This window comes from Typopeltis vanoorti, chromosome 2 (genome assembly GCF_054136105.1).
Source record: "Typopeltis vanoorti isolate ZY-2024b chromosome 2, IOZ_Tvanoo_1.0, whole genome shotgun sequence".
Taxonomy (NCBI): domain Eukaryota; kingdom Metazoa; phylum Arthropoda; class Arachnida; order Uropygi; family Thelyphonidae; genus Typopeltis; species Typopeltis vanoorti.
The window spans coordinates 23,862,961-23,888,821 of NC_143550.1; the positions used below are offsets into that span (position 1 = coordinate 23,862,961).

Genomic DNA, 25,861 nt, shown 5'->3' on the forward strand with positions numbered 1-25,861 from the left:
ACTTCCATCCATTTTTTGATTATTCCTGGTAACACAGTTCTCATTTTTGGGATGTACTAACCTTTCATCACACTTCCTCACATAATGTAATATGTTCCTTTTTATCATTTAATCGAACACAATAAATTTTTAACGTTTTTGGACGTTAACCAATAAACCAATTGTTGCATCATATCCTCTGCGAAAAGTCCAAAGAAAAACTCGATTTCCAAATTGAGACTTTCCATGTTGCTCGCATATGCTTCCTTACTGCCACTGCTGACCAATTTTGTAACCTTTAACTTATTAAATTATTATCTCATTCTTAAGGGATTTGTAATTATTACTGTGCTTAATGTGATATTGCACACCAAACTTTAAGTGATCTTTTTAAAAAAAGTTAAGTATAAATAGAAACTTAGAATAAGTGATATTTTTTTTAAATGTCATGTTTTTAAATAATAATATGAAAAAGAAAAATCTTTTTGAATTGAATATATGTGTTGCAGGTTGGCTTTATTTCTCCTCTTGTTCCTAACTCTGTGCCACGGAAGCCTCTTTTATGTGCAGTGTGCGGGAGAGTTTCAGAACTGATCTGTAAACAGTGTAATCGAAAAAGTTTTTGCAGTTCAGGCTGTGCAGTAAGTAGTTAAATTTTTCTTTGTTTTTCTGTCTATTAAAATTTTGGAATGTTTTGATATATTGAAAATTGTATGTAAAGTGTTGTATCCTTTTATGTAACATCGAAATGTTAATTTTATTGTGTGTTAAAATTGTGTGATTTATTTATTTATTCTTATGGCAAAAGCAGCTGCAGTTTAGTGTCCAGATCAGAAAGCCAATCCAGGGCCTCATCTGTCACCTAGTGGATGTCCTGGAGGCCACCACCATGAAATTGGCGCCTTGGGTAGTCATTCACAATATGAATGATCGTCTGGGCCACAGGGGAACAGTCACAATAAGGGTGGTCTGATAGTCTCCATTTATTCTGTGGGTAGCTGCATCTGCCCTGGTTCTGATCCTGTTGATAGATGACCAAATCTTCCTAGGAAGGACAAAACCAGGATATGGAGCACGGGGATCTTCAACTAGGAAATCATTTGTTGGACCAGTGTTCTCTCCACATGTCAGGTGTTGATGGTAAGGCAGATGAAGAGAGTTCGTCCATGGACCAGAAAGGGTTTCGTGATTTTAGGCGAATACTAGGTGGATTTATGAGAGTCTGGTGCAGGGGCAGGAGTGGATTGCTCAATACTTTATTAATTACTTTAATTGAGGCTTGTCTTCTCCATATATTCGGTGGAGCAATGTTAGATAGACAGGCAGCCAGGGGAGAGGGGTGCTTTTCACTGTCCCACTAGTCCCACAGTGCGCATGGTAGAATTTAGCTGGGTGTCTATAATGTTAGTGTGCGTACTTCTTTCCCAGACAGGGGCACAGTATTCTGCTGTAGAGAATGTGAGGGCTAGTGCAGATGACCTTAAGACATCAGCACCACAACCTCAGATTGTTCCGCAAGCCGTGATATGATATTATTTCTCATTTTAACTTTGTTGGACAGGTTGGTGATGTGCTTTTTATAGGTAGGCTTCTCTCCATGCTCAATCCAAGGTATTTCATGTGAGACTCATGTTCTACCATTTTGCCACAGAAAGAGAGGTGTCGATTCGCCTCTGCATTGTTCAGGTGGAATTCTGTGGACACAGTTTTTGTTGGATTTGGCTTCAGGTACCACTGTTTTGAAGTACACCTCCAGGATGTTCAAGGTCATTTCCAGGTTGGCAAAGGAGGTAGACTGGTGTAGGATAGTGAAATCATCAGTGTGTGTGTGTGTGTGTGTGTGTGTGTGTACACAGATTCCTCCACAACAACTTCCACAGAGCCCTGTGGAAGCTGTTGTGGAGGAATCTGTGCCTACTCTTTTTTTCCACTAATATGGACCAGAATCTTTCTTTTGGAGAGAATGGATTCAAAAAGCTGGAAAGTTGTTTTGCATCTTATGATATTGCTTAGCTTTAGGAGGAGGCCCCTGATCCAGACTGTGTCATAAGCTGATGTTAGGTCGATGAAAGTGACTCCGGATTTAAGTTTCTTCTGGAAACCTGCTTCAATCTGTGTTGTTAGGGCCAGGACCTGGTCACAGCAACTTATTCCTGGCCTGAAGCCAGCTTGTTCAGTCGGGAGTGCTCTTTCGATGAATGGTGAAATTCTTTTAAGAAGAATTCATTCAAAGAGCTCAAAGGTGAAGCAAAGCAAGAAGATAGGTTGTAGATTTTTGACATTATTTGGATCTTTCCCTGGTTTAGGCACAGCAATTATTTTGGCTTCCCACCACAGTTTAGTAGTTTTCCACTTGTTATAATATTTGAGAAAAGGGCGGCCAGCCATGTTTGACCTCGTTTGCCGAGATGTTTCAGAAACTCGGGGAGGACACCATCCACTCCTGTACCTCTTCAAGAGAAACTGGCTGTACAAGTTCAGGAAGCTCGGAGGCTATCTTCAGATTTTTTCTGATGGAAGATTGCACAGTTATTTTCTTGGTAGAACTGGGACTTATCTCTGGTGGTTTGCATGTTGTCGATTTTGCCCTCCCTAATTTTCTCAGAAGTGACCAGCTTTTCTGGCTAGATTTGTGAAGTCAAGTTTATGGATGGTTGAGATCCATTTTTTCTTTCTGTTTTTGTCAAGCATTGCTGTGAGCTCCTTAGCAATAGTTGGGTCTTCAGTTTTTTTTCATATTTGGCTAAAAGTTCCTCGGAGTGTACAGGATATTGTAATAGTACTACATGAAAATGTTGCATCACTACTAACTTCCTATTGATAATTTTCCTCCAAATCAATCTGTTATCTGTTAAGACTCCAGTATGTCTGGTGGCACTTGTCTTCTTCCTCCAGTGATTCAAAAGACTTATCACATGAAGTCAAAAGACTTGTCATCTTTGTCTTGCCACCTTGGCAAAAATCACTTGTTTCGCCAACCTTATCTCTCCAATTCTATTTAAGTGACCACACCACCTGAGGTTAGCACTGGTCACACACTCCTGAATGCTAACAAGATTAAGTTACTTCCTAATATCCTAATTTTTAATATATTGATGACATCTGCTCACTCTCCTCATCTTTCACAGAATTCTCATATCTGTGGTCTCCAGTCTTTCATCAAGTTTTTTTTAGCCCAGGTCTCGGATCAATAAGTTAAAATTGGTTAGAATTCATTGATGTGCACAGTTAGTTTAGTGTTTTGACTAATGTATTTCTTACTCTATATAAATTTATTCAGTTGATTTCCTACCACACTAGCTTTGCTAGTTCTGCAATTTCCAAATTTAATCTGCTGTCTCCACTAAAAAATTGTGCCCAAGTAGCTGAATTATTTTACTTGTTCTCTAGGGGTCTCTTTCATGGAGAACTTTCACTGTTCCTGCCGACTTCCATTATTTATTGCTAATTTGCCTACTAAATTTATTACAGCAGTTATTCATTTAAGGAATCCTGCAGAAAATTGTATTGGAATTATTTAGGAGTATAAATTCATCCCATAAAGCAGTAAAGAGCTGAAATTAGCACATTTTCTGGATTAATGCTACTCTTATTCACAATGTGATCCATATAGATCAGTGTTTCTCAACCTTTCTAAGCCCAAGGACTGACCAGTAAAATTCCTAAAACAATTCCACAGACCACTAAGTTATGTCATTTTATGTAATTAGAAGTAAACAAATCATCATTGAACAAAGTGTTAATTTTTATTAAACAAATAAATAATATAATATGATATAATTATGTTACTACTGTTAATTTTTTATTAATTTATATTTATTATTATTTTATCTTTAACTCAGTGTGTTTCCCCCTCTTACTTCGATATCATCGCGGTTGCTTGAGCTTGTACAAAATGCCTAAATGGCTCCTATCTAACTCATATTAAATATTATTATTTAACTTTTGTCCTTTCGTAATCTCCTTAGTTTCACTCCCCCCTTTTTAAGGTCATAAAGTATAGTCTCACACGTGCTAGTCTCATAGACTTAAGAAAAGCCACTGGCTGGAACCAAATCCTTAATCTACGTTGCTAATATTCAAAATGTAGTAATCCTTAAAAAATTTATTTTTTTATCAACTGTGCCGTTAAGGATCGTGTAAAAGAATTTTCTATCTTTCCTTTACCTACAAAAGAATATTTTAGCTATGCACATGGAATAACTCATATCAATTCTATCTCAAACACCTCCGAATTACTCAGTCGTGGCTGTAACTTTACTTAGGTCACAAAGGTTCTATTTGTTTTTATGAGACAGTGCATTGGCTAGCAATGATCATGCAAGCTATTAACAAAAACAAACATGTTTATTCTAACTCTTAGACAGTTTTAATACAAAGGTAAATAGGACATATCACGTGTCTACTTCTCCACTCATTAAACAAATCACTTATAAAGTATTAGACAACGAAATTATTCGCATTCAACTTATTTAAGACGTGGATGGAATTTTGTACACATTACCTTACTTTCGTTACAACTAATATAAGGCAAAATTATACCAAACACATTCTAAGCATTATATAATACAAGCACTGTTCTAGATTACAGTATTCTATATTACACATTCAAGCTGACTATAGGCATTCTGACCTCTTCAAACACATTATTCCAATAGTTAAGTAGTATTACCATCGATTGTCACTATACACAAGGCTATTAACATAGAACAATCTACTTACAAGGTCTCTATATCATGTACAGTCCTGAATCCAAAAGGGTTAAGTACTATCCAGCAGTTGTCGTCTTTCATATTCCTTCCTTGTAACTTTAATGCATTTTTTCATCAATGTTAGGAACTTCGTCAGCTGCTACAGATCGGCACGCACATGGAACGGTACATTCTTCGAAGAATTTCACGGAAGGATATCTTGTAATACTGCCATCGAACTCCCCATGATCTCCAGAAACTCTTGCTCGTGGGATTGCGAACCTTCCCATCCTCAAAAAACTTGCCACAGGAACAAAAAATTACAAGAGAGAGACAGTGAGCCTCAATCTCCACCTTTTATATCATATCCAAAAAACTCCCCCGATTTACTGGTAGCGCCTTTATCACCCACACTTACGCTAGGTGTCAGCGACAAAACTCATAGTCCAGTGACCTTTGAGACTGTTGTTGACCATGGTTTTTTTTTATAGCCTAATCCTGTCTGAGCTTTTTGTTACAATCGCTTGTGGTTCTACAGTCAGTTATTTCAACCTCATATTACAAAATTATTACATTAGGTAATATACACTCTAAATTATAAGTATTTTAATGGCCCATGTAAAATCGATATAGGTGAAAAATATTTATTTTTTCACCGCAAGAGATTTTACACTATTTACTTTCAATGAGATAGTTGAGTTTCTCGGCCCTTGCAGAGTTCTTGGATATCTGGCTCAGTATTGGTCAATATTTTGACCAATACTGAGTATCGGTCTGTATTTTGAAATGAAAATCCTGCATGACGATTTTCAATGCTTCTTCAGATAATTCGGGAAATTCACTTCTCACTGAAGGTGAGATCCAGAATTGAGCCAAGCCAAGATCACCGAATTGCATTTTAAGCCCACTGTCACTTGAAAACTCAATTAACTGGATTTTTTTTATAGCAAAAGGTCATTCTCGTGCCTGAAATGGATCATGACCCCACAGAAATTTCTTATAAAAGTCATTCCGAAAAATGTTTCAAAATCCTGTTTCAGAATTTTGAGGTGGTCACAGTTCCTTTCCAGAAACTCAGAATCCTTTTTAGTGGAAAATATCATTTTCCACTAAAAAGGATTCCAATGTTGAAAAGGTGCAAATTGCCTGTCTTTTATATAACTAATCCATAACACCAGTTTTTTCTCGAATGCCTTTATTTTGTCGTAGGCATCAAGAACAGTTAAAGAATTTCCTTGATAGCAGAGATTTAGTTCTTTAATTTTGAAAAAAATGTCTGAAAGATAGGATAGTGTCAGTAACCATGCTTCATCAACAAGGAGTGAGGCAAAATCAGAAATATGTTCATTTACAAACATTACTGGTAATTAATTTACGGAATTAACAACGCATATAAAGTATATTAATTAAAGATAACTTTAATGAATCACTTCTATATTTCGGCAATGTCACATTGCCATATTCAGGAACATAAAGATATGGTATGTGCACTAAGGAACTAACAAAGCAAATGAGGAAGAAAGTAAGAAACTAATTTTGTTCCTAAAGTCCTAATGGTGCCCTCTTGCGGGCTAATTTGGTAGTCTTGGCAGTTGGGCTGAAGTTCTCATAATGAAAGTCTCCCAAATTTGGGGCAGTTTCATGCACCCAAATTTGTTGAGGTTAGGAACGTTTTTTAGAGCTGCTGAAGATTCTTTGAATAATCTTTCGTATTTAAACTTGCTGCAATGGATTATTTTTGTTTTCTTCCAACGAATTTTATGGTGGGTATCTAAGGCATGGTCTGCCAGCCCAGAGCGGCTGTACTGGTGAAACCGGATGTAGTCTTGGTGTTCTGAAATCCTGATATTTGTTGTTCTGCCTGTTTGGCCAAAGTAGGACAATTTGCAGCTGCATGGGACCTGGTATACACCAGGTAGGTCTAGGGGAAGTGGTTGGTCTTTGGTAGAGCGGATAAGGGATGCCAACTTTTTATATGGTCTGTAACAGGAAGTAAGGTCATATTTTTTGAGGATATTAGTTATTTTTTCAGAGGTGCCCTGGATGTAGGGGATAGTGATAGACTTGGTGTAGTCTTTATTGTGGAGGGGGGTTGTGGTTTACAGGTTTTAGTATTTTTTGGATTTTTTTGGGGTTATAGCCATTGGCTAAGAAAGTGTTGAGGATGTGGTTTAGTTCCATAGTTAGGGCCTTGTCATCTGAGCAGATTAATTTGATCAGCATTCATATTTACGAATTTAGGGACACAAAACATACTTGTTGAAATGATTATTTTACTTATTATTAATAAAATAATTGACCTTTCGACCCCTGTATTGAGGGTATCATCAGAAAAATACTTGTGTATATGAAAACAAGCTACATGCTCTTGAACCCTACAAAGGTAAATTAAATCTACGCTATTAATTGATCTTTTACTTATCCTGACCTCTAGTGGTTAAAAAAAAAAAAACCTACAATGAACTCTGCTGAAGTCCTTCCATACTAAGAGTTTCTTCTGGACTTGTACAGTTCAGGTTGCTATTGAATGTTAAAAAAAACACTTCAAGTATTCTTGTATTGAGATTTTGCTTTGGCTTGTTCTGTTTGCTATATAATGGTTGCAAATGGGTCCTCCACATTCTTGGAATGGTTAGACCATCATTTTTGTTCACATTAGGATTGTGTTTGAGCATTTCACATGCTATTTTTAAATTTTCTCTCGAACCAGGTTTTGGTGCGGTGTAGGGACTTGGTACCTTTCCAATCAATTCTGTGGTATGTCTGGAGTGCATGGTCTGAAAGGCTGGTTTTTCCAAAATGGAGGTATTTAATATGTTGTTTGTGTTCCTCCTTCCTAATTGGGATGGTTTGCCTTGTTTCCCCTATATGTGGTAGGTTACATGTGCATTGTATTTTGTAAACCCTGGTGGGCTAGGTGTGGAAGAGGATCTTTGGAAGAACCGAGTAGGTGTCTTAATTTTGTCTGCGGTTTGAAGGTGGTTTTGATGTTGTATTTGTGTAGTGTTCTGTCTATTTTTTTCCAAAATGCCTCTAAAATAAGGTATGGCAATAGCATTCTTGAAATCTTTTTGGTTTTTAGTGGTATCTCTGTGGAGGATCTTGTGAATAGTTTTTTTTACTGTATCCATTTTTTAAAAATGTATGGTTGATGATCTCATATTCTGGTTTAGAGCTTGCTCATTTGAGCAAGTAGTTTGAGCTCTGAACTGTACAAGTCCAGAAGAAAATCTTAGTACAGGAAGACTTCAGCAGGGTATTGTAGTTGTTTTTTTTTTTTTTTTAACCACTAGAGGTCAGGCTAAGTAAAAGATAAGTCAACAACTGGTGGAATTTTTTTCACTTGGCTATGCTAACAATTATATATTTGGTTTAATCCTTTATCCAAGTGTAAGCAAACCAAGTTTGCACCTGATGTAATTTCAAGACTTGGGCTTATGTATAAAGGTACTTATGACTCCTAGTTTTTGTGTTGAGTGGTGGTAAGAATTTTTGTGTATGTACTGGCCTGTGTGTAGGTTTGCGATAGACTGAGAAGGAGAGACAGCCTGAGGGAAGATGTATGTCTAGGAAAGGAAGAGAGTTTTTTTTTTTTTAATGGTGAATTGGATACGTTTGTGTTGTTTGTTCAGGTGGCTAAGGAATGTATTTAGTGCTTCACGACTGTAGGGTCAAATGGAAAATATCAACGTATCTGAGCCAAATTTTGGGCTTTAGGCATGCTGACTCTGGAAGACTTTGAGCACGTTGCTCAAAGTCTTCCATATCAGCTAATCACTCACAAACAAAGTTAGGAGCAACCAATCACCATTGGACCATGGCCTGGTTATCAACAAATCAAACTACAATCTCACCTTGGGTGAGATTGTAGTTTGATTTGTTGATAACCAGGCTTTTTTTTTTTTAGGCCTTTTTCCAGTAGCCCTCACTGCTGGAAAAAGGCCTAAACTATGCCAAGGTCAGTAAACAAACTGGTTATCATTTATCATACCGAGAGAGGTTTACGTTCCCTTCCCCCCCAATCTAGCTGACAAAATACATATGGAAATATTTCGCATACTAAACTTAAACAAAAAAACTAAGCAGCAACCTAAACAAAACGGGAAAAACTCGCCATCAAATCCTTAAAAAAATAACAAGGATATTATAATCGCAAAAGCAGATAAAGGGAATGCTACTGTTGTTTTAGTTCGAACAACCTACATAGAAAAAATGAACCATTTGGTATCAGAAAGAAAACAACTGAATTAATTAAATCCGTTAAGACATGGCCAGAAGAAACAACTAAAAAACGAATATCTCATTATGTCCACGTGCTCAGAATTTACAGCCGCCTGCCAAAAATACACTAAACAAAAACACCACTGCATCCGATTGTTGAAGGAATCAACAGCCCGAATTACCACTTAGCCAAAAAATTAATGGCCACACTCAAGGAATTGGTAGGTCACTCCCATTCCTACATGAAAAATACACAACATTTCATAAACAAAATTAAAAACATTGCACTCAACGACCAAGATTTATTAGTCAGCTTTGACAGAACTTCCCTTTTCACCAATGTCCCGATTAATAGTATCATTGATATTATTAATCGGGACAGAACATATTTCCACATGACATCATGGCCCTCTTTGCCCACATACTCCGTTCCGTCCCGGATATTTCGTTTGGCAAAACAGTTTTTACCTTCAAAAAAAAAGGTAGCCATGCCCCCCCCATAGCTAACTTTTATATGGAAGACTGAGTAATGTACTCTAGAGTCAGCAAGCCTAAAGCCCAAAATTTGTGTAAATATTATTATTTATTAATTTGGCTCAGATAAGTTGATGATATTTTCGCCATTTGGTCCCATGGCCGCGAAATACGTTCGCTAAATACGTTCATTAGCTACCTGAACAAACAACACAAGTGTATCCAATTCACCATTGAAATTGAAAAAAAAAACAACACTCTTCCTTTCCTAGACACACACACACACCTCTTCCCTTAGGCTCTCTCCTTCTCATTCTAACTTCAAACCTATACACACACACAGGCCAGTACATACACAAAAATTCTTACTACCACCCAACACAAAAACTAGGTGTCATAAGCACTCTTAAACACAGAGCTCAAACTATTTGTTCAAATGAGCAAGCTCTAAACCAGGAATATGAGATCATGAACCATACATTTATAAAAAAATTTATACAATAAAAAAACTATTCACAAGATTCTCTGCAGAGACACCACTAAAAACAAAAAAGATTTCAGGAATGCCATGACCACACCTTATGTTAGAGGCATTTCAGAAAAAAATAGACAGAACACGGCTAAGTAAAAGATCAGTCAACATCTGATGGAATTTTTTTCACTTGGCTATGCTACCAATTATATATTTGGTTTAATCCTTTATCCAAGTGTAAGCAAACCAAGTTTGCACCTGAACCATTTTCAGGACTTGAGCAACTCGTTGTAAAGGTAGAGTAAGTTCTGATCACTTGCCTTAGTATCTCCCATAATGCAAAGCACATCTCCTTGCGGACATGTATAATGCTATGCATTAAGGGAAGAGCCACTACCCAGACTGGTTTCGACCTTTATTGAGGTCTCATCAGTGGGAGCCAGACCCAGTGGTGGTGATACTAAGGTGGAAGTAATGTAAAAGTCATATCACCATATACCAGTTGCCAAAAGGTGTCAAACCTTATTATTAAAATTCTCTGAATTAGAGATAGTTGATGGAAGTTTTTTCACTTAGCTATGCTACCAATTATATATTTGGTTTACTTCAGGTGCAAACTTGATTTGCTTACACTTGGATAAAGTAAACCAAATATACAATTGGTAGTATAGCCAAATGAAAAAACTTCCATCAACTATCTCTAATCCAGAAAATTTTAATAATAAAGTGTTGACACCTTTTGGCAACTGGTATATGGTGATATGACATCTGCGTTACTTCCACCTTAGTATCACCACCTCTGGGTCTGACTTTCACTGATGAGACCTCAATAAAGGTCGAAACCAGTTTGGATAGTGGCCCTTCCTTTAATGCATAGTATTATACATGTCTGCAAGGAGATGTGCTTTGCATTATGGGCGATACTAAGGCAAGTGATCAGAACTTACTCTACCTTTACCACGAGTTGCTCAAGTCCTGAAAATGGTTCAGGTGCAAACTTGGTTTGCATACACTTGGTTAAAGGATTAAACCAAATATATAACTGGTATCAATTAACAGCGTAGATTCAATTTACCTTTTTAGAGTGCAAGAGCATGTAGCTTGTTTTCACATAAGTCTATCATAAATTTAGTAGTGAAGGCAGGCTGAGGGTTGTATTTGTATTGAGTTTCTTGAATCTGGTAATTAAATTTTTGTTACTTTTCTAACAAGTTTAATCTCTCTTTCTTCGAGGATTTCATAGTAGTCAGCATTCATTGTGTAGAAATTATGGAGACAAAAACACACGTGTTAGAGCAGTTACTTTACTTTGAACTTAAAAATAACCTTGACATTTCTACCTCTCTATCAATGTCATCATCAGGAATATATATGTATGAACTAAGATACAGGCTACATCACAATATGATAAGTAAACTATAGATGTCTGTTTCTGACCTCTCATGATGGTAAGAAAGAACAGGAAGAGGTAAATTTTATATAAAAAAATGAAATAACTTATAATAATCCTTGTGTGGTAACCAGGGATTATTAGTAGTCCCAATGTAGCCCATGCATGTCGTAAAAGGCAGCTAAAGTGGGTACCCAGTCCCTGGGGGTATAGCCAGGTTCTTTCTTGTAAGATTTGGCGCAGGGCTAACAACCCTGCCCTGTAAAAACTCAACTTGTTAAGAAAGTCAAAAAGAAAATTAACTGAATGGACTTTACAGAACGACCTGGACAATGGAAAAGGATTATGAGTATTGGTTTGGAAACTGGAATATCTTGAGCCTCAATAGACCAGGAGCATTGAAGATAGTGTGTGAGGAACTACTGAGATATAGTTCCCCTAGTGAGGATAATAGCATTGCAGGAGGTGAGATGGAAAGGAAGTGGCATATTTGATACCAGAACACATACTATTTTTTGACAGTGGAGGAGATCAAAAAACCTTTGGTACAGCATTCTTCTTTGATTTAAAAAAAAAAAAATGGAAACACTTGGTTCTTGATTCTTGGTTAATGAACGACTTTGCATACTGAGAATAAAGTTTAAGATGTTCGGTGCTTCACTTATATGTGTATATGCACCAACCGAGGACTTGTGAAGAAGACAAAGTGAATTTCTATGAATCACTGGAGAGAATATATGATCAATCACCGAAACATGTTAAAATGGTTCTAGGAGACATGAATGCCAAAATAGGAAAGGAAGAGACCTTCCAACCAACAATTGGGAGAGATAGTGCACATGAAAAAAGTAATGAAAATGGCATGATATTAATTGATTTTGCAAGTGGCAGAAATATGATCATATGTACAACCTGTTTTCCACATATAAAAGTGCATAAAGTTACCTGGAGATCGGCATATGGAATAATGGAAAATCAGATAGATCATGTGATGATTGATAGATGGCATGTGACAGATATCGTTGATGTAAGAAGTTTTAGAAGCAGATTGATATGGATCATTACTCGGTAAGAATTAAATATAAACAAAGGATAAATATTAATAAGTTTGGTAGAGGAAGGAGAACACCAAGATATAACATCCAAAAATTAAAAGATGGAAAAATCGCACAAAAATATGTTGAAAGATTGAGAGAGGAAGTAAATGAAGAGAAAGAGGATGAATATACAAATGATATGACTATAGATAAAACATGGGAAAGGATCAAGAATAAAATTACCAAAGTGGCTGAAGAAGTCCTAGGATTCAGAAAGAGTGATAAACAAAATGAATGGTATGATTTGGAATGTAGAAAATGTGTTGAAGACAGAAATACAGCTCGTCTAAAGATGCTTGAATGGAAAATTCGAGCAAATGAGAATGAATATAGAGAAAAAAGAAAACAAGCCAAAAAGATGTGTGTAGAAGAAAGAAGTGTGACTGGCAAAACACCAGGCTAAATGAAATTGAGATTTTGAAGAATACAGGACAAATTAAGGAAATGTATAATAAGATAAAGGAAATTAAAGGTGGATTTCATACCCAGAACAACTTTCTGCAGAGACAGTGAGGGCAACTTTCTTGGTGGAAAGGAGGACATTTTGAGAAGGTGAGCAGAATATTTTGAAGATCTCCTTCAGGGCAAAACAAGCTTGGAAACAAATCTTCCAGAAGAAGAAGAAGAAGATGAGTTTAATGAACCCCCAGCAAGTAAGGGAAAAGCTGTGACAGAGGAAGCACCAGAATTACACAAGATGGAATTAGCCCTAAAGAGAATGAAAAATAATAACGTACCCGGTGAAGATGGAATACCAATCGAACTATTAAAATACGGTGAGCAATTCTATTAATCAAAATACACGAGTGCTTATCAGAGGTGAGGTATGGGAAACTGAGTCTATGCCTATCGAATGGGACACTGCTATTATCCTCTCTATCCATAAGAAAAATGACAAGTCTCTGTGCCAAAATTATAGAGGAATATCACTGTTAGCAGTAATTTACAAAATATTTGCAAGGGTACTGGCAACTAGATTGCAACCGTTCATAGAAGAAACACTGGGTGACTATCAATGTGGTATCAACAACAGACCAGATTTTTACAGTACGAACTATAATGGAGAAATGCTACTAGTTCAATTTCAATTTCAACTGCACCATTTGTTTGTGGACTTTAAACAGCCTATGATAACATCAATAGAGATAAGCTATTCAGAGTCATGAAGGAATTCCAAATTCCATCCAAATTGATAAGATTAGTTAAAATGACACTCAGAAATACCATATATAGATTGCAAATACAGGGTGAGCTCATTTCAGAGCTCGATTATCAAAGGATCATGACAAGGAGATCAACTATCAACAATACTTTTTCAACCTATGTCTTGAAAGGGTAATTCGAAATGCAATCATAAACAGAGGTGGAACTATTATGAATAGAAGTCTACAGCTTTTGGCTTTTGCAGATGATGTGGGCTGTATTGGAAGGACTGGGAGAAGCCTCAGAGAGGGTTATAGACAAATGAGGGAGGAGGCAAAGAAAATGGGACTACAAACAAACGAAACTAAAATGAAATACTTAATTGTTTCCAGAGATAAACAAACATTTGGAAACATCCAGAAAGGTTCAAAGAAACCTTTGAACGAGTCCAGCAGTTCACATATTTGAATTCAATAATAACAGAAAGTAATGATGTGTCAGTTGAAATTACCTGTAGAATAGCTGCAGAAAATAGAACTTATTATAGTATTCAACCACTATTAAAATCTAATTTGATTTCGATTAAAAGTAAAATCCAGCTATATAAAGTAATCCTCAAACCTGTACTTTTGTATGGCTGTGAAACATAGACAATGATCCAGAGAGATCAAAACTGATTACAAATATGGGAACGAAAGGTATTAAGAAAGATCTTTGGCCCAATTAACGAGAATGGTGGACTTTGGAGAGTTAGAAATAACAAAGAAATAATGGAGAAATTCAATGAAGTGGATATTATTACTGAAATAAAGGTGAGAAGACTGAGATGGCTAGGACACGGTCAGCGAATGGGGAATACCAGAGCCATAAAAAAAAGTCTTCATGTCTGGACCCGGTGGATCTAGGCCCAGAGTATGACCAAAAAGGAGATGGCTTGACAATGTGAAGGATGATTTAAAGAAAGTGGGAGTAAAGAACTGGAGGAACAAGGCACAGAATCGTGAAGAATAGAAGGCTATCCTGAGACATGCCCAGGTCCTAAATGGATTGTAATGCCAAGGAGAGTAGTAACTTATAATAAAATAAAAATGATATAAAAAATTAAAAGGGAACTACTGCTATTGCTACTTCTTCTACAGTCTTGTTATTTTGAGGTTCTATCAACTGATATTTTCTTGTGTTGGAGTTCTGACATCTTGTTCTTCTAATGTTCTACACTTGAATTTTATGTTTGTTGCAGATGGATCTTCCAGACTTTTGCAATTGCTAAATCATCATTCTTGTTGAGATTCAGATGATGAATTATCATATCACAAGCTTCTTTAAATTTTATTTCAAACCAAGTTTTGGTGCGGTATAGGGACTTGCCTTTCAAATTAATTCTGTGATACATTTTGCCATAATGAAGGAATTTATGGAAATTCATTTGTGTGTCCTGTTTTCCTTTTCCCTATGTACAGTAAGTTACAGGATGCTGGATTTTGTAAACACCTAGGTGGGCAGATTAGAAAAGGGGATCTTTAGATGAGCTAAGTATTTCAATTTTGTTGATGGTTTGAATGCTGTCTTAATATTATATTTGTGCAGTGTTCTATGTACAGTTTTCTCTGATATTTCCATAATGCACTACAAGACTATAAGATATTTTTGTAATCCTTTTTAATCTTTTATTAGTCTTATTGTGAAGGATCCTGTGAACTATTTTTTGTTGTTGTAGCCATTCTTTATAAAGATTTGGCTTATAACAAATTTTATATTCATTATTGAGTGCTTTAGCATTCTGTTTGAAGGTGTTGGTGATCCTTAGGTTTTGTGTTAAGTGTATGAGTCTGTTGTATGTATTGGCTTATTCATGTAGGTTTATGGTGCGCCATAAAGAAAGTCACTCTAAGAGAAGATGTATGACAAGTGTGTGTAGAAAAGGATGACAGTTATTGTTTTCAATCTTGATGTTAAATTGTATGCATTTGTGTTGTTTGTTTGGATGGCTTGGAAATGTACTTAATATCTGGCAGCCATTGAACCAAATGGCAAATATATCATCAACATATCTGAGCTAGCAAGGCCTATGCAGCTCAGTGAAAGTGTTATTTGCTTCCCAAAGAAAGACCTAGACTCAATTCTACTTGCTGGTTTAGTGTATGTTTGAGGGTCATCAGTGCCTTCAAAAATAGAGCCCTAACAATTTGCTCTAATGAGCAGGCTTTGAAGAATAAATATGAAATTATAACCCAAACCTTTATAAAGAATAGCTTTAAAAAAAAAATGTGATACTAGAGGAATATCAAGAAAAATAGAACATTGGATGAAAACAATATTAAGGCAACATTCAACCCATCCACAAAATGGGGTGGAAAAATCTGCTTAGCTCTTCTAAGAATCCTTTTCCCTACCTTGACTATCCAGGTGTTTACAAAACCCATTGCACCTTATATAGGAGAAACAGAATGCACAATTCATGATATAAAACAGGACTTTCTGATTGCACACTCAAAATATGTCACAGCATTAATTTGAAAGGCACCGTGTCCTTACAATGCACCAAAAGTTGGTTTGAAAGAAAATTCAAAGAATCTTTTGAGATGCTGATTCATCATTTCAATCGTAACAAGAATGATGGATTAGTAAGTGCAAGAGTCTGAAAGATCAATCTGCAATCCATATAACATTCAAGTAAATTCATAAGAACAAGATGGCAGAACACAAGAAAATCTTATCAGTGGACAGAACCTAAAGATAACAGGACTGTAGAGAAGTTGACAAGTAAGCAATTGATAGTTCTACTTTTTATTTTATTTATTGTGTTGTATCATTTTTATTTTATTACAGTTTATTTCTTTTTTAATTTTTTTTTAAATGTAAATTTTACTTTCTGTTTTCTTCACCAGAGGTCAGGCTAGTGTAAGCAGTTTTACAAAACCATTATACTATAGTGATAATCAAGTTATATCACAATACCTTACTTATGGTATTGTGATATAACTTGTGTTTTATTTCATATATTCCTGATGATGACCTTGATATAGAGGTTGAAACATTGATGTCTATTTTCTTAGTTGTAAGTAAAGTAATTGTTCTAACTTTTTGTCTCCATAATTTATATCCAATGAAAGTTTAATATCTCATCTCTGGAGTACGGTTTCTGGATTGTCTAATCGTTATCCAGCTGCAATGCTGATCTTATTAATATGTATGTAAAAATCTTTTGTAAGTGAGATACACACCATAGGTGCATGGGCTGGACTCTCAGTTACAGCAGACTTAAGTTGTTTCAATACTGATGTTGTATGTATATCAAGAAAGTTGATTCTCAGTATCTTAACTTGATAGATAGTTTTCAAATCCTTTTCATATTTTTATAAGAAAAACATTTTATATTCACAAATATATTTACAGTAGCATATGCAGATACAGGTACATCACCAATTTTTCTTCATCTTGTTTCCCAGAGCCTTGCCAGATTAGTAATTTTTCCAGACCCGTGAAGATCATGTAATAATATGTCAGTACAAGTCTGACCTACTAATTATACCTCTCCCATATCTCTAAAACACCACTTGACTTGTGTCATTTAAATAATGTACAGGTCGAGTGGATATGAACTTTGTTTGCTTACATTTGATTAAAGGATTAAACCAAATATGTAATTGCCTACACTTGACAACATCACCACTGTAAAGTGTTCCTCACTTAGAAGCCTTACCTTGGGTTAAATGTAAGCAAAATAAGTTAAGAATCATTCAAAATCAAGAGATTGTCATCTGTGGCAGCCTGGTGAATTAGTCAGATTATTGCAGAAATTTTAAGTGTGTTCTTGTAATTTTGTCTAGATTAAAGGAGGTACTTGAAAATTGGTGTTCTGTCCTTGTTGTAGACTTTTTAAATAAACACTTTTTTTTTTCCTTCATGAAAAACATGTTTCTTATTTTTTTTTAACACAAGTATGTATCCTTAACTTAGTTTTGGTAGGTAAATTTTATTACATAATATTGCAATCAATGAATTCATAATGTGAATTAATTATGCTGAGATTTGTAGATAGAGCAAAATAGTACTGTACTTGGAGAGTTAGCCTATTTATCTGAACTAGTTTGGGTGTTGAATTTGTGCATGCTGGTGGACTGGGGTCATAATCAGGTAGGAATAATATAATTGCATCTTTTTAGTTGAACACCCAACTTTTTTTGTTAATGCCTTTAATCATTTAATAATCTCTTTCTATATAAGGTGAAAAGGGTAGAAAGTATTTTACCTTGGGTATAATAAATGTTAAAGATACCAAGCTATTTTAAACCTGGTTTTACTCCATTTCCCAAGTAAGCAAACAGACAAATAAGTCAAGTTTGCGCCTGCATGTAATGCAAGTCTAGCTGACCCTGCAGGTAAAACATCTTATGGCAGTGCTTCCCAAACTGTGGGCCGCAGCCCCCTTGGGGGCCGTAGGCTTTGTTGAGGGGGGCCGTGAAATAATGAAAACAAATTTAAAATGTTTTAAGACTAAGTATATATTTTTTTTATTTTAAAAGAAACGTATTTAACTTTTATTATTTATTTTTTGTTATTTTTTATATTTTAATGGAAAAATTCGCACATCGGTGTTGGGTCACAAACTTTGCTTCCTGCGTATTTCGGCGCTTAACGAATATTAGTAAATATTGCTTATTCATATGTTTCATTTCAAAGCAGTGGTTAATTGTATTTACTTCGAATGCTCTCCAGGGAGGTTCCAAATCTTTCTGTCCCTTTCATAACGCTTTCGTAATCAGGGGCTGTTGATATTGACTTTATATACATATCAAAACTCGTTTTATATTATCATTATCATCCGGGCTAGTTTTCTGTTACCAATAAAAGTTTCGCATATACTTCACACATGAAAAAAAGCTTAAACACGTTCATGTGGGGATATAGTAACTCGCTTGCAGTGGTAAACAACACTCTCTCCCTAGCAGCCACTATACTACAGAAGCAATAAAAATAAGTACTTTTATTATGCCAGTGAATAAGGTATGAGGAGTCTGTGTAATATATTTCTCAACAAATAGTGCAATTAGAGACAACTGGGATAAAAATACACTAATTAATGAATCACATGTCCCCTTATACAGAAACTATGCTGTATAGACTGAAACGAAACCATATGTTGCATGGGCAAACACAGTATCCAACTAAAAACTATTGTTATTAATTAGATGTGTGTGAGTTCGATTTCCCAAGGCAGCAATAAAATTCAATCGAATGTTAAAATTTGTAAAAGTGTTAAAACTAAGTAATATATATATATATATATAATGAATGTTATGGCAGTTTCACATATGGAATTTGGTTGAAGAGCGTTAGCATTTCAACTCAATTGTCAGCTATGCTTTTATCTTTCGGTTGCGCTATCTTTTGTTAATACCGCACCACTCATATGCACTTTTAATAAACAGACTGCCTTTGCTGTCTGTTTTGCGTTAGGCTTAATTACCGTAAAAGGAGAAAAGTCACAAAAGTGAAAAATGTTCCTGGTCCGGGGGATTCCTTTATTCAGGTAATATTCACTAATTTCATGTTATCAGTCTGTGGTGTGCCAATATTGGTAAGTGGTGATATTATTTGATCTATTCTACATTAAAAAATGTAACCCTGAGATGGATAAGTGGCTGATAAAAAATAAAAAAAAAATCCCGCGAACAATCAGAAGAAGCAGAAACAGGCTAAAAAAAAAAGACAGTATTTCATATTTTACCAGAACAGCCCGCATCGTCTTCAGAACCAAACGGTAAGAGGCAAAAAATGTAATATGTGCATTTGATTTTTGCAATATTCGCTGTGCATGTTTTGTATTGAATATAAATATAATAAATATTATAATAATATATCTCTATTACGATTTTTTTTTCCGAGGGGGGCCGTGAAATATTTTAATTTTTGCAGAGGGGACCCTGACATCCAGAAGTTTGGGAAGCACTGCCTTATGGTAACTTATTCTGGTAAAATACTTATAAGCTCTGTATTACTAAAATCTTGATATTTCTAGCCTGTCTCCCACTGATGAGACCTCAATAAAGGTCGAAACCGGTCTGGGTAGTGGCCCCTTGCCTTTAATACAAATCATCATACATCTTCTCCAGGAGATGTGCTTTGCATTATGGGTAAATATTAAGATTAGTGATCAGAGCTTATTCTACTTTTACCATGAGTTATCTTGGTCTTGCACTATCTGCAGGGTCAGCTAGACTTGCATTACATGCAGGCGCAAACTTGACTTATTTGTCTGTTTGCTTACTTGGGAAATGGAGTAAAACCAGGTTTAAAATAGCTTGGTATCTTTAAAGGTGAAAAGGGATTGTTTCTAACAAAAACGGTATCTTACATATTTAAAAATGTTTACACATTATTGATTTATTCAAACAGATTTCAATTACTTCTAATCTTAAAACTAAATTGCTCTATTTCTGTGACATTTTATTATACTTATATTTTTAATTTATTGAATTAAAAATAATGTGTTCATTTGTTTCCTGACATCTTCAAGGATTAAATCTTGCAGGCATGATCCCTGCAAGCTACAATATTCAGATTCCATCCAGGCACACCTAGCAAACTAAGCAGCAGCATGAATGTTCAAGCTAATCATGAAGTCTCCCAAAGTGTTACCACCAAATTTAGCCCCATGTACTATCTGGTGGTCGGCCTGCACAATTCACTTTACCTGCTGTTTCTTTGAATGGAGGAAGTATTATTCAATAATAACAGTGTGGAGAGCTATGGTTTCTCCCCCACCTCTTCTTACGAGCAGTGTGTGTGTGTGTGTGTGGGGGGGGTCTTGCTGCTGCTTACAGGAATATGGCAGTAGCCATTTGATGCCTCCAATTATGCAGGATAGTGGTGGTGTTACACTGGACAATAAAAGTCATCTACCATTTAGAGGGCTAGTCGTCATTTCCTTCAGCTGGGTAAAGTAGGCTTTTTAGGTGGGGTTAAGTTGGCTGTAGGAAGCTATATATTGTACATCATCGTTGAAGAAATGTAAGGAAAAAAAATCATTCTCTTCTCCCCCCACTAAAATTTGTAATGGGTCATCACAAATATGCACTGTATGTTCTAATTTGACTCCTGATTCCTTTAAAAATTCTAAAAATAAGGCACCCAATTTTCCTTTTCCCTAATCTTCGATATTATTATAATAGTCTGTAAAATTTTTCATTTAATGGTTGCAATACATCAGTTATCTTATCTGGCTTCGTTGATCAATAAATAGCATGTTTGAAATTTACAGGAACTTGGAGAAATCTATGTGCTCTTGGAATATTAATGTTCACATTTTTTTTTTTTATTTAAGCTGTTTGCTAACTAACAAATTACATTTTTCATTGCTAGAGTGAGACAGAAACTATTGAATATAAAAAGAGAATTCTGTACTATTATGCTAAGCCGGCCTGGTTGGCTGAGTGGTTAGTGTATCCGCTCTCCAGCCAAAAGGCTGCGAGTTCTAATCCCGCAGTGAGCATGGATGTTTGTGATTGTATTGAAAAATACTAGTAGTAGTAGTAGTGGTGGTGGTGGGCAGTAGATGGCATTGGTGTGGTGGTTGGATTGAGTGATGGAGACAGAGAACTGTAGAGTGGTGCCCTTCCTCAATGAGTCTTTGGACTCCCTGGAGGTGTCAGTAATAATAATTCAGTTGTGTTTAAGTTGTCAAGGCTGGATATATGCTTAGTAAGTGTTTTTTAATGATAGTTTTAACATAATTAAAACTAGCTTTATATTTTATTAATGGTGGTTTAATATTTTCTTTTGGACATAATTATGAATTTTAAGCTGACAAAGATGCAATTTTTCAAGTTATTATTTTCTTTTGCAGAAGTTATATTGGGTTAGAGGACACCAGTTTGAATGTGAGGGTTCAAGACTGCTTCAACGGTAGCCACCTGTTGTGTGTTCTGAACTAATTCCGTCATTTCCCTGATTAAGCAATAACTAAATGCTAATAGGTACATAGCATTGATCAGTAATAGCAAATGAATATGTGTGTATGTGTGCATGTGAAGAAGAGAAAGTGGCAGTCAAGAATAAATTAAGAAACTTCCCAAAACTACCTTAACAACTAATATGCATCTGGAAATTGATTAATTAATTTTTCCTTTTATGGAGAAATGTGTCCCAGACAAACTTCCAAATTCTAAATAGAACAATTTGCATTAAAAAAAAAAAATGCATTTTAATAATATGTTCTGCTTTCAGAATGTGCAGAAGATGGGTTTGAGATAGTACTCAAAGAAAACTGTGATACATTGTGTTGCATATTACATGTAGACTTTGTGTGCATGTAAATGTTATTACTTTTGCTTAATGTAAAGTGTTTCTTGTACAGTACATGTTTTTGAACTCTGAAATTTTAAACCTGTTTTGTATAGTTTTGTGAATACTGCAATTCTGTTGTGTGATAAATCATTATTTCTGTAGCAAAAAATTGCAAAAATATATCATGAAGAAAATCATCTTAGTTGTTATTTACATATTTCTGTAGCATTTATTGGAGAAAACATTGCATGTTTTTTACTCTTCAGCAAGAAAACAATACTGAATACAATTTTAAAGCAACATTTATTCAGCTACTTTCATATATTATTTGTTAAATTGAATTATTATTTTAGCTTAGTAATAATGCTATTGTAAAATATTGCAGGATTCCAGTATATGTTCTTTATATAAATATATTGGAGCCACCAAATCTAATTAGGTCATGAATCTTTACAAGTAATATTTGAAGATGAAGGTTATGAAAGCATAAAAGTGAAATATATTCATGTAAAATAGTTACTTTTAGGCATATTTTTAATGACCACTTGTCTTATTTATTGATTTAATACTTTTTATGTATAAATTTATCTATTTGAATGTTATGGATAGAAGCAAATCTTCATTTTAACTTTTTGTAAGCAGGTGTGTGTGTGTGCGTGCGCGCGTGTGCACATATGCATGCACATACACTAGCACTACAGATACAATCATTGTTCCCCCTTATTTGCTCTCACTCTGTATACAAACATAGTGTTCTCTCAAGCAGGATGCAAATTCACTCTATAGCGAGAGAGAGAGAGAGAATACTATGATTCAGAAAAAAAATAAAACCGTTTTATATTAAAAACTTTGTCACGTGTCACTGATGATTCAAAGTGCATTATCTTAACAATCAAAGTGAGCTCAGATTATAAATAGTTCAGGTTTCCCATGCATATTGTTGCCTATTTTTTTATATTTCATGTTCTTGCAGTTGAAGTGTTTCAATTAGAGATGTGGTGTGCTTAAATTATTTTTGAAGTAGTGTTAGAAAAAAATATAAATTACAGTTTATATGTCCTGTTAATTATGAGTTGTTTTTTTAACATGATCTTCCATTAATGCAGTATTATGCCATTGTCTTATGAGGATTGATTCATAACTTTGAAATTCAATATTTTTAACAATTATACCATGTCATTGTTAAAAACATTCTATTTAAACATATTTTATTTCATTTCCTTTCTTCTGCTGCTGTATACTTCTAGAAATGAAACTAATTTTTTTATATGAGATTCATCAAATGTCATAAACAAAAAAATTATAGAGAAATAATGTGAGATATTTTAAGTTAATCAAAATTTTCATGTTATGTTTAAATTTGTATACAACAGTAATATAGTGTATCAACAAAACATAGTCTGTTGAAAACAGCAGTATATATGCAGTAGAGGGAATCTTCTGTCTAAAGACTAGTACACTGAAATATTGGGCATTATATTGATCATTTTGGCAGCAATCTTGGTGTTGAATTTTTACTGCATAAAGTTAAACAGGTGAATTAAATAAAGTAGTCTCTTCCTTTCAAGTAAGCCTGCATACATGCTATTGATTCAATGCTATATATGCTGTGAAATTTATATCCAGTAAATTATAACTTATGAAACTTTCTTACATATCCATCTATTGCTGTTTGTACATGATTAGCTCCTGTAAAACCAACCAAAGAAGGCATGGCAAAGGCTGAATAGCAAGAATGATATTCTAAAATGCTATTTTGAAATTCCCTAAAGCAAACAAATTTTCTGTTTATAATAAACTATTTCTTTTGATGAATTCTCTATAGGGAGAGTTCACTGTATTCACTTGAAGTTCACAGAGGTTTTACTGTAATCTCAGTCACTAACACCTGAGTTTGACATCCAGTGTGCATGCATGCATATTTATGAATTCTGTCTCCTAAAAGAAATTTATTATTATTAGTTAATGCAGCTATCCTGCTTGATATTGGGCCACACATTAGTAGCAATTTAGTTTTTAATGTTTAAAATAAAGATTTTATTAAGAAACAGATTTCTTTGGTCACTTTTAAATGTATTAATTGTAACTATCAGGGTACTCAATATCCATTCCATATTACAGTAAAAATCTATATTTTTAAATAATATGAAATAGATATTGAGGCCTACTTTACTTAAAGTACAGGTATACCTTACCTATTCTTCAATTTTATTAATTTCACAAACTTTAACTTGCAAAATGCTCATATTAGATTAGATTTTACGAAATTTGTTACTTTGTTATATAACCTGATGACACAAGCATGTTGCTCAAATGAATGAAGTTTGACACTTCCTTTATCTAAACTGTCATGCTAGTTATCTGTCCAAATCCAAGAAATATTTTATTTTAGCATGATTTTTTTTAATATAACTTACTCCCATCCATGAAAGGCAGTAAAATTGATATGATAGGTGAACTAAGGATAGGCAATCTGGTTTTGTGATAACACAATTGCTCTATAGGGCAATTGTGTTATTTTTGAGCCATTTTGGACCTCTAACAAGAGGATGGGGGGGGGGTTTCACACAACTTGATGAAAGTCATCTACACAAGAAGAATTTACTTTTTCGGATTTGGATGTTGATTTAATCCCACAGTGACATGTTGCTTGGAGATCAGGTATGCTTATCTACTTAGTCGCCCATTTAGTTTATGCTTCTCACTTATTTACATTTAAAATAGCTCTTTTAAAATCTTTAACACTTGAACTTAATCCGCAGTCAGTGTTGAAGAATGCATTGTATTATTTTATTGATTGATTGCGCATTATTCCTCTAATTTTGAGTTTTGTCCACATAATAATAATACAGTAATCTGATCTGACTGTAAACAGGCATGATCTTTAAACGGTTTAAATATCCATGGATATTTTTTATATGTTGCATATGCCAACAATAGGTGTAATCCTATAGTACATCAGCACTGTAAGTCTTTATTTATTTTTTTACATAGTCTAGAAATCTTGCTCTTGAGACAAAACATGGAAATTTTACCCAACCACTCCAGCCCCCAAGTAAGCAGGGCAGTGATCTCACACCAGATGATGAAATTCATCTTCCATCTAAAGATCACAAACTTCTATATCCATAGCAGGATTCAAATCTACAACTTGTTGGTTGACGAGTGGGTAAGTTAACTAGTTGGCCAACCAGACTGGCAAATATATAAATAGTTAAACAATTATGGTCTTTCCATGTTTTGTTGCAAAATGTCCTACAGTTTATAATGAAAATAAGTTTATTTTTTTATATATAAAATCATTCATTTTCATTTTTCAAAACTTTTAATCTTAATATTGGAGCATTCTATATTAATATTATAACATAATTTCTTATTGAAGATTTTGATATACTCTGAGTTATATACATATTTGTTGAATTCTTTATTATTATCTTAGAAATAGTAGTAGCAAGTGTTATCGAGAAACAATAAGGATGTTTCAGAAATGTAAACCTTTGTTAAGAAAAGGAAGCCTGTATATTAATTGGAATGCTCATTAATAATAATCTAAATGCAATTATCTGATTTCCCATTATACAGCTAGTCATATTGTTATCCTCTTGTTCTGTGGCTTATCACGCAAGGTGTAATGGTGAAGATTGCTTTGTGTATTGATGTAGTAAGTGGTTGTTTTAAACAAGTGATACTGTAATTGCATCTATTCATTTTTATTATATATTTTTTAATATTTTGTTTTATAAAAACCATATTTTTAATTGAAGTTTTTTAATATGCCTATTGAACTATATTGCAATTAAGTGCATTCAAATGTGTGAAAATTGATATAAATGATGTTATATTTGCAAACCCTAGGAAAGTGGGATTTCAGAAATTTGGGAATTTGCATGCTATATATACCTCATAGGAATGGTACCACCATGCAACACTTGATGTTGCTGTGGAATCACTCTTTTGGCATCTGTCAGGCTTATGAATTTCATTTTAAAAAAAAAAGTATTTTATTTATTAAGTATATTTGATTGATTGAATATTCAGTATTTTTTTTTTTTTAATTTTGTTTGCTTACACTTGGATAAAAGGATTTGACCAAGAATATACAGCA

The 25,861-nt window shown here is 34.6% G+C and overlaps 1 protein-coding gene across 2 annotated transcripts in view; it reads left to right on the plus strand.

Annotated features, from left to right (window-relative positions):
* The window catches only part of LOC150108875 (uncharacterized), a 201,364-nt gene extending 178,738 nt beyond the window's left edge, over nt 1-22,626 (plus strand). For both annotated transcript variants that reach the window (XM_090404009.1, XM_090404018.1), the window contains exons 5-6: nt 489-620; nt 21,317-22,626. In XM_090404009.1, coding sequence (XP_090260135.1) covers nt 489-620; nt 21,317-21,379 — 195 coding nt within the window. In that variant the 3' untranslated portion in view covers nt 21,380-22,626. The remainder of the gene's footprint in view (nt 1-488; nt 621-21,316) is intronic.
* Nucleotides 22,627-25,861: the final 3,235 nt, after the last annotated feature.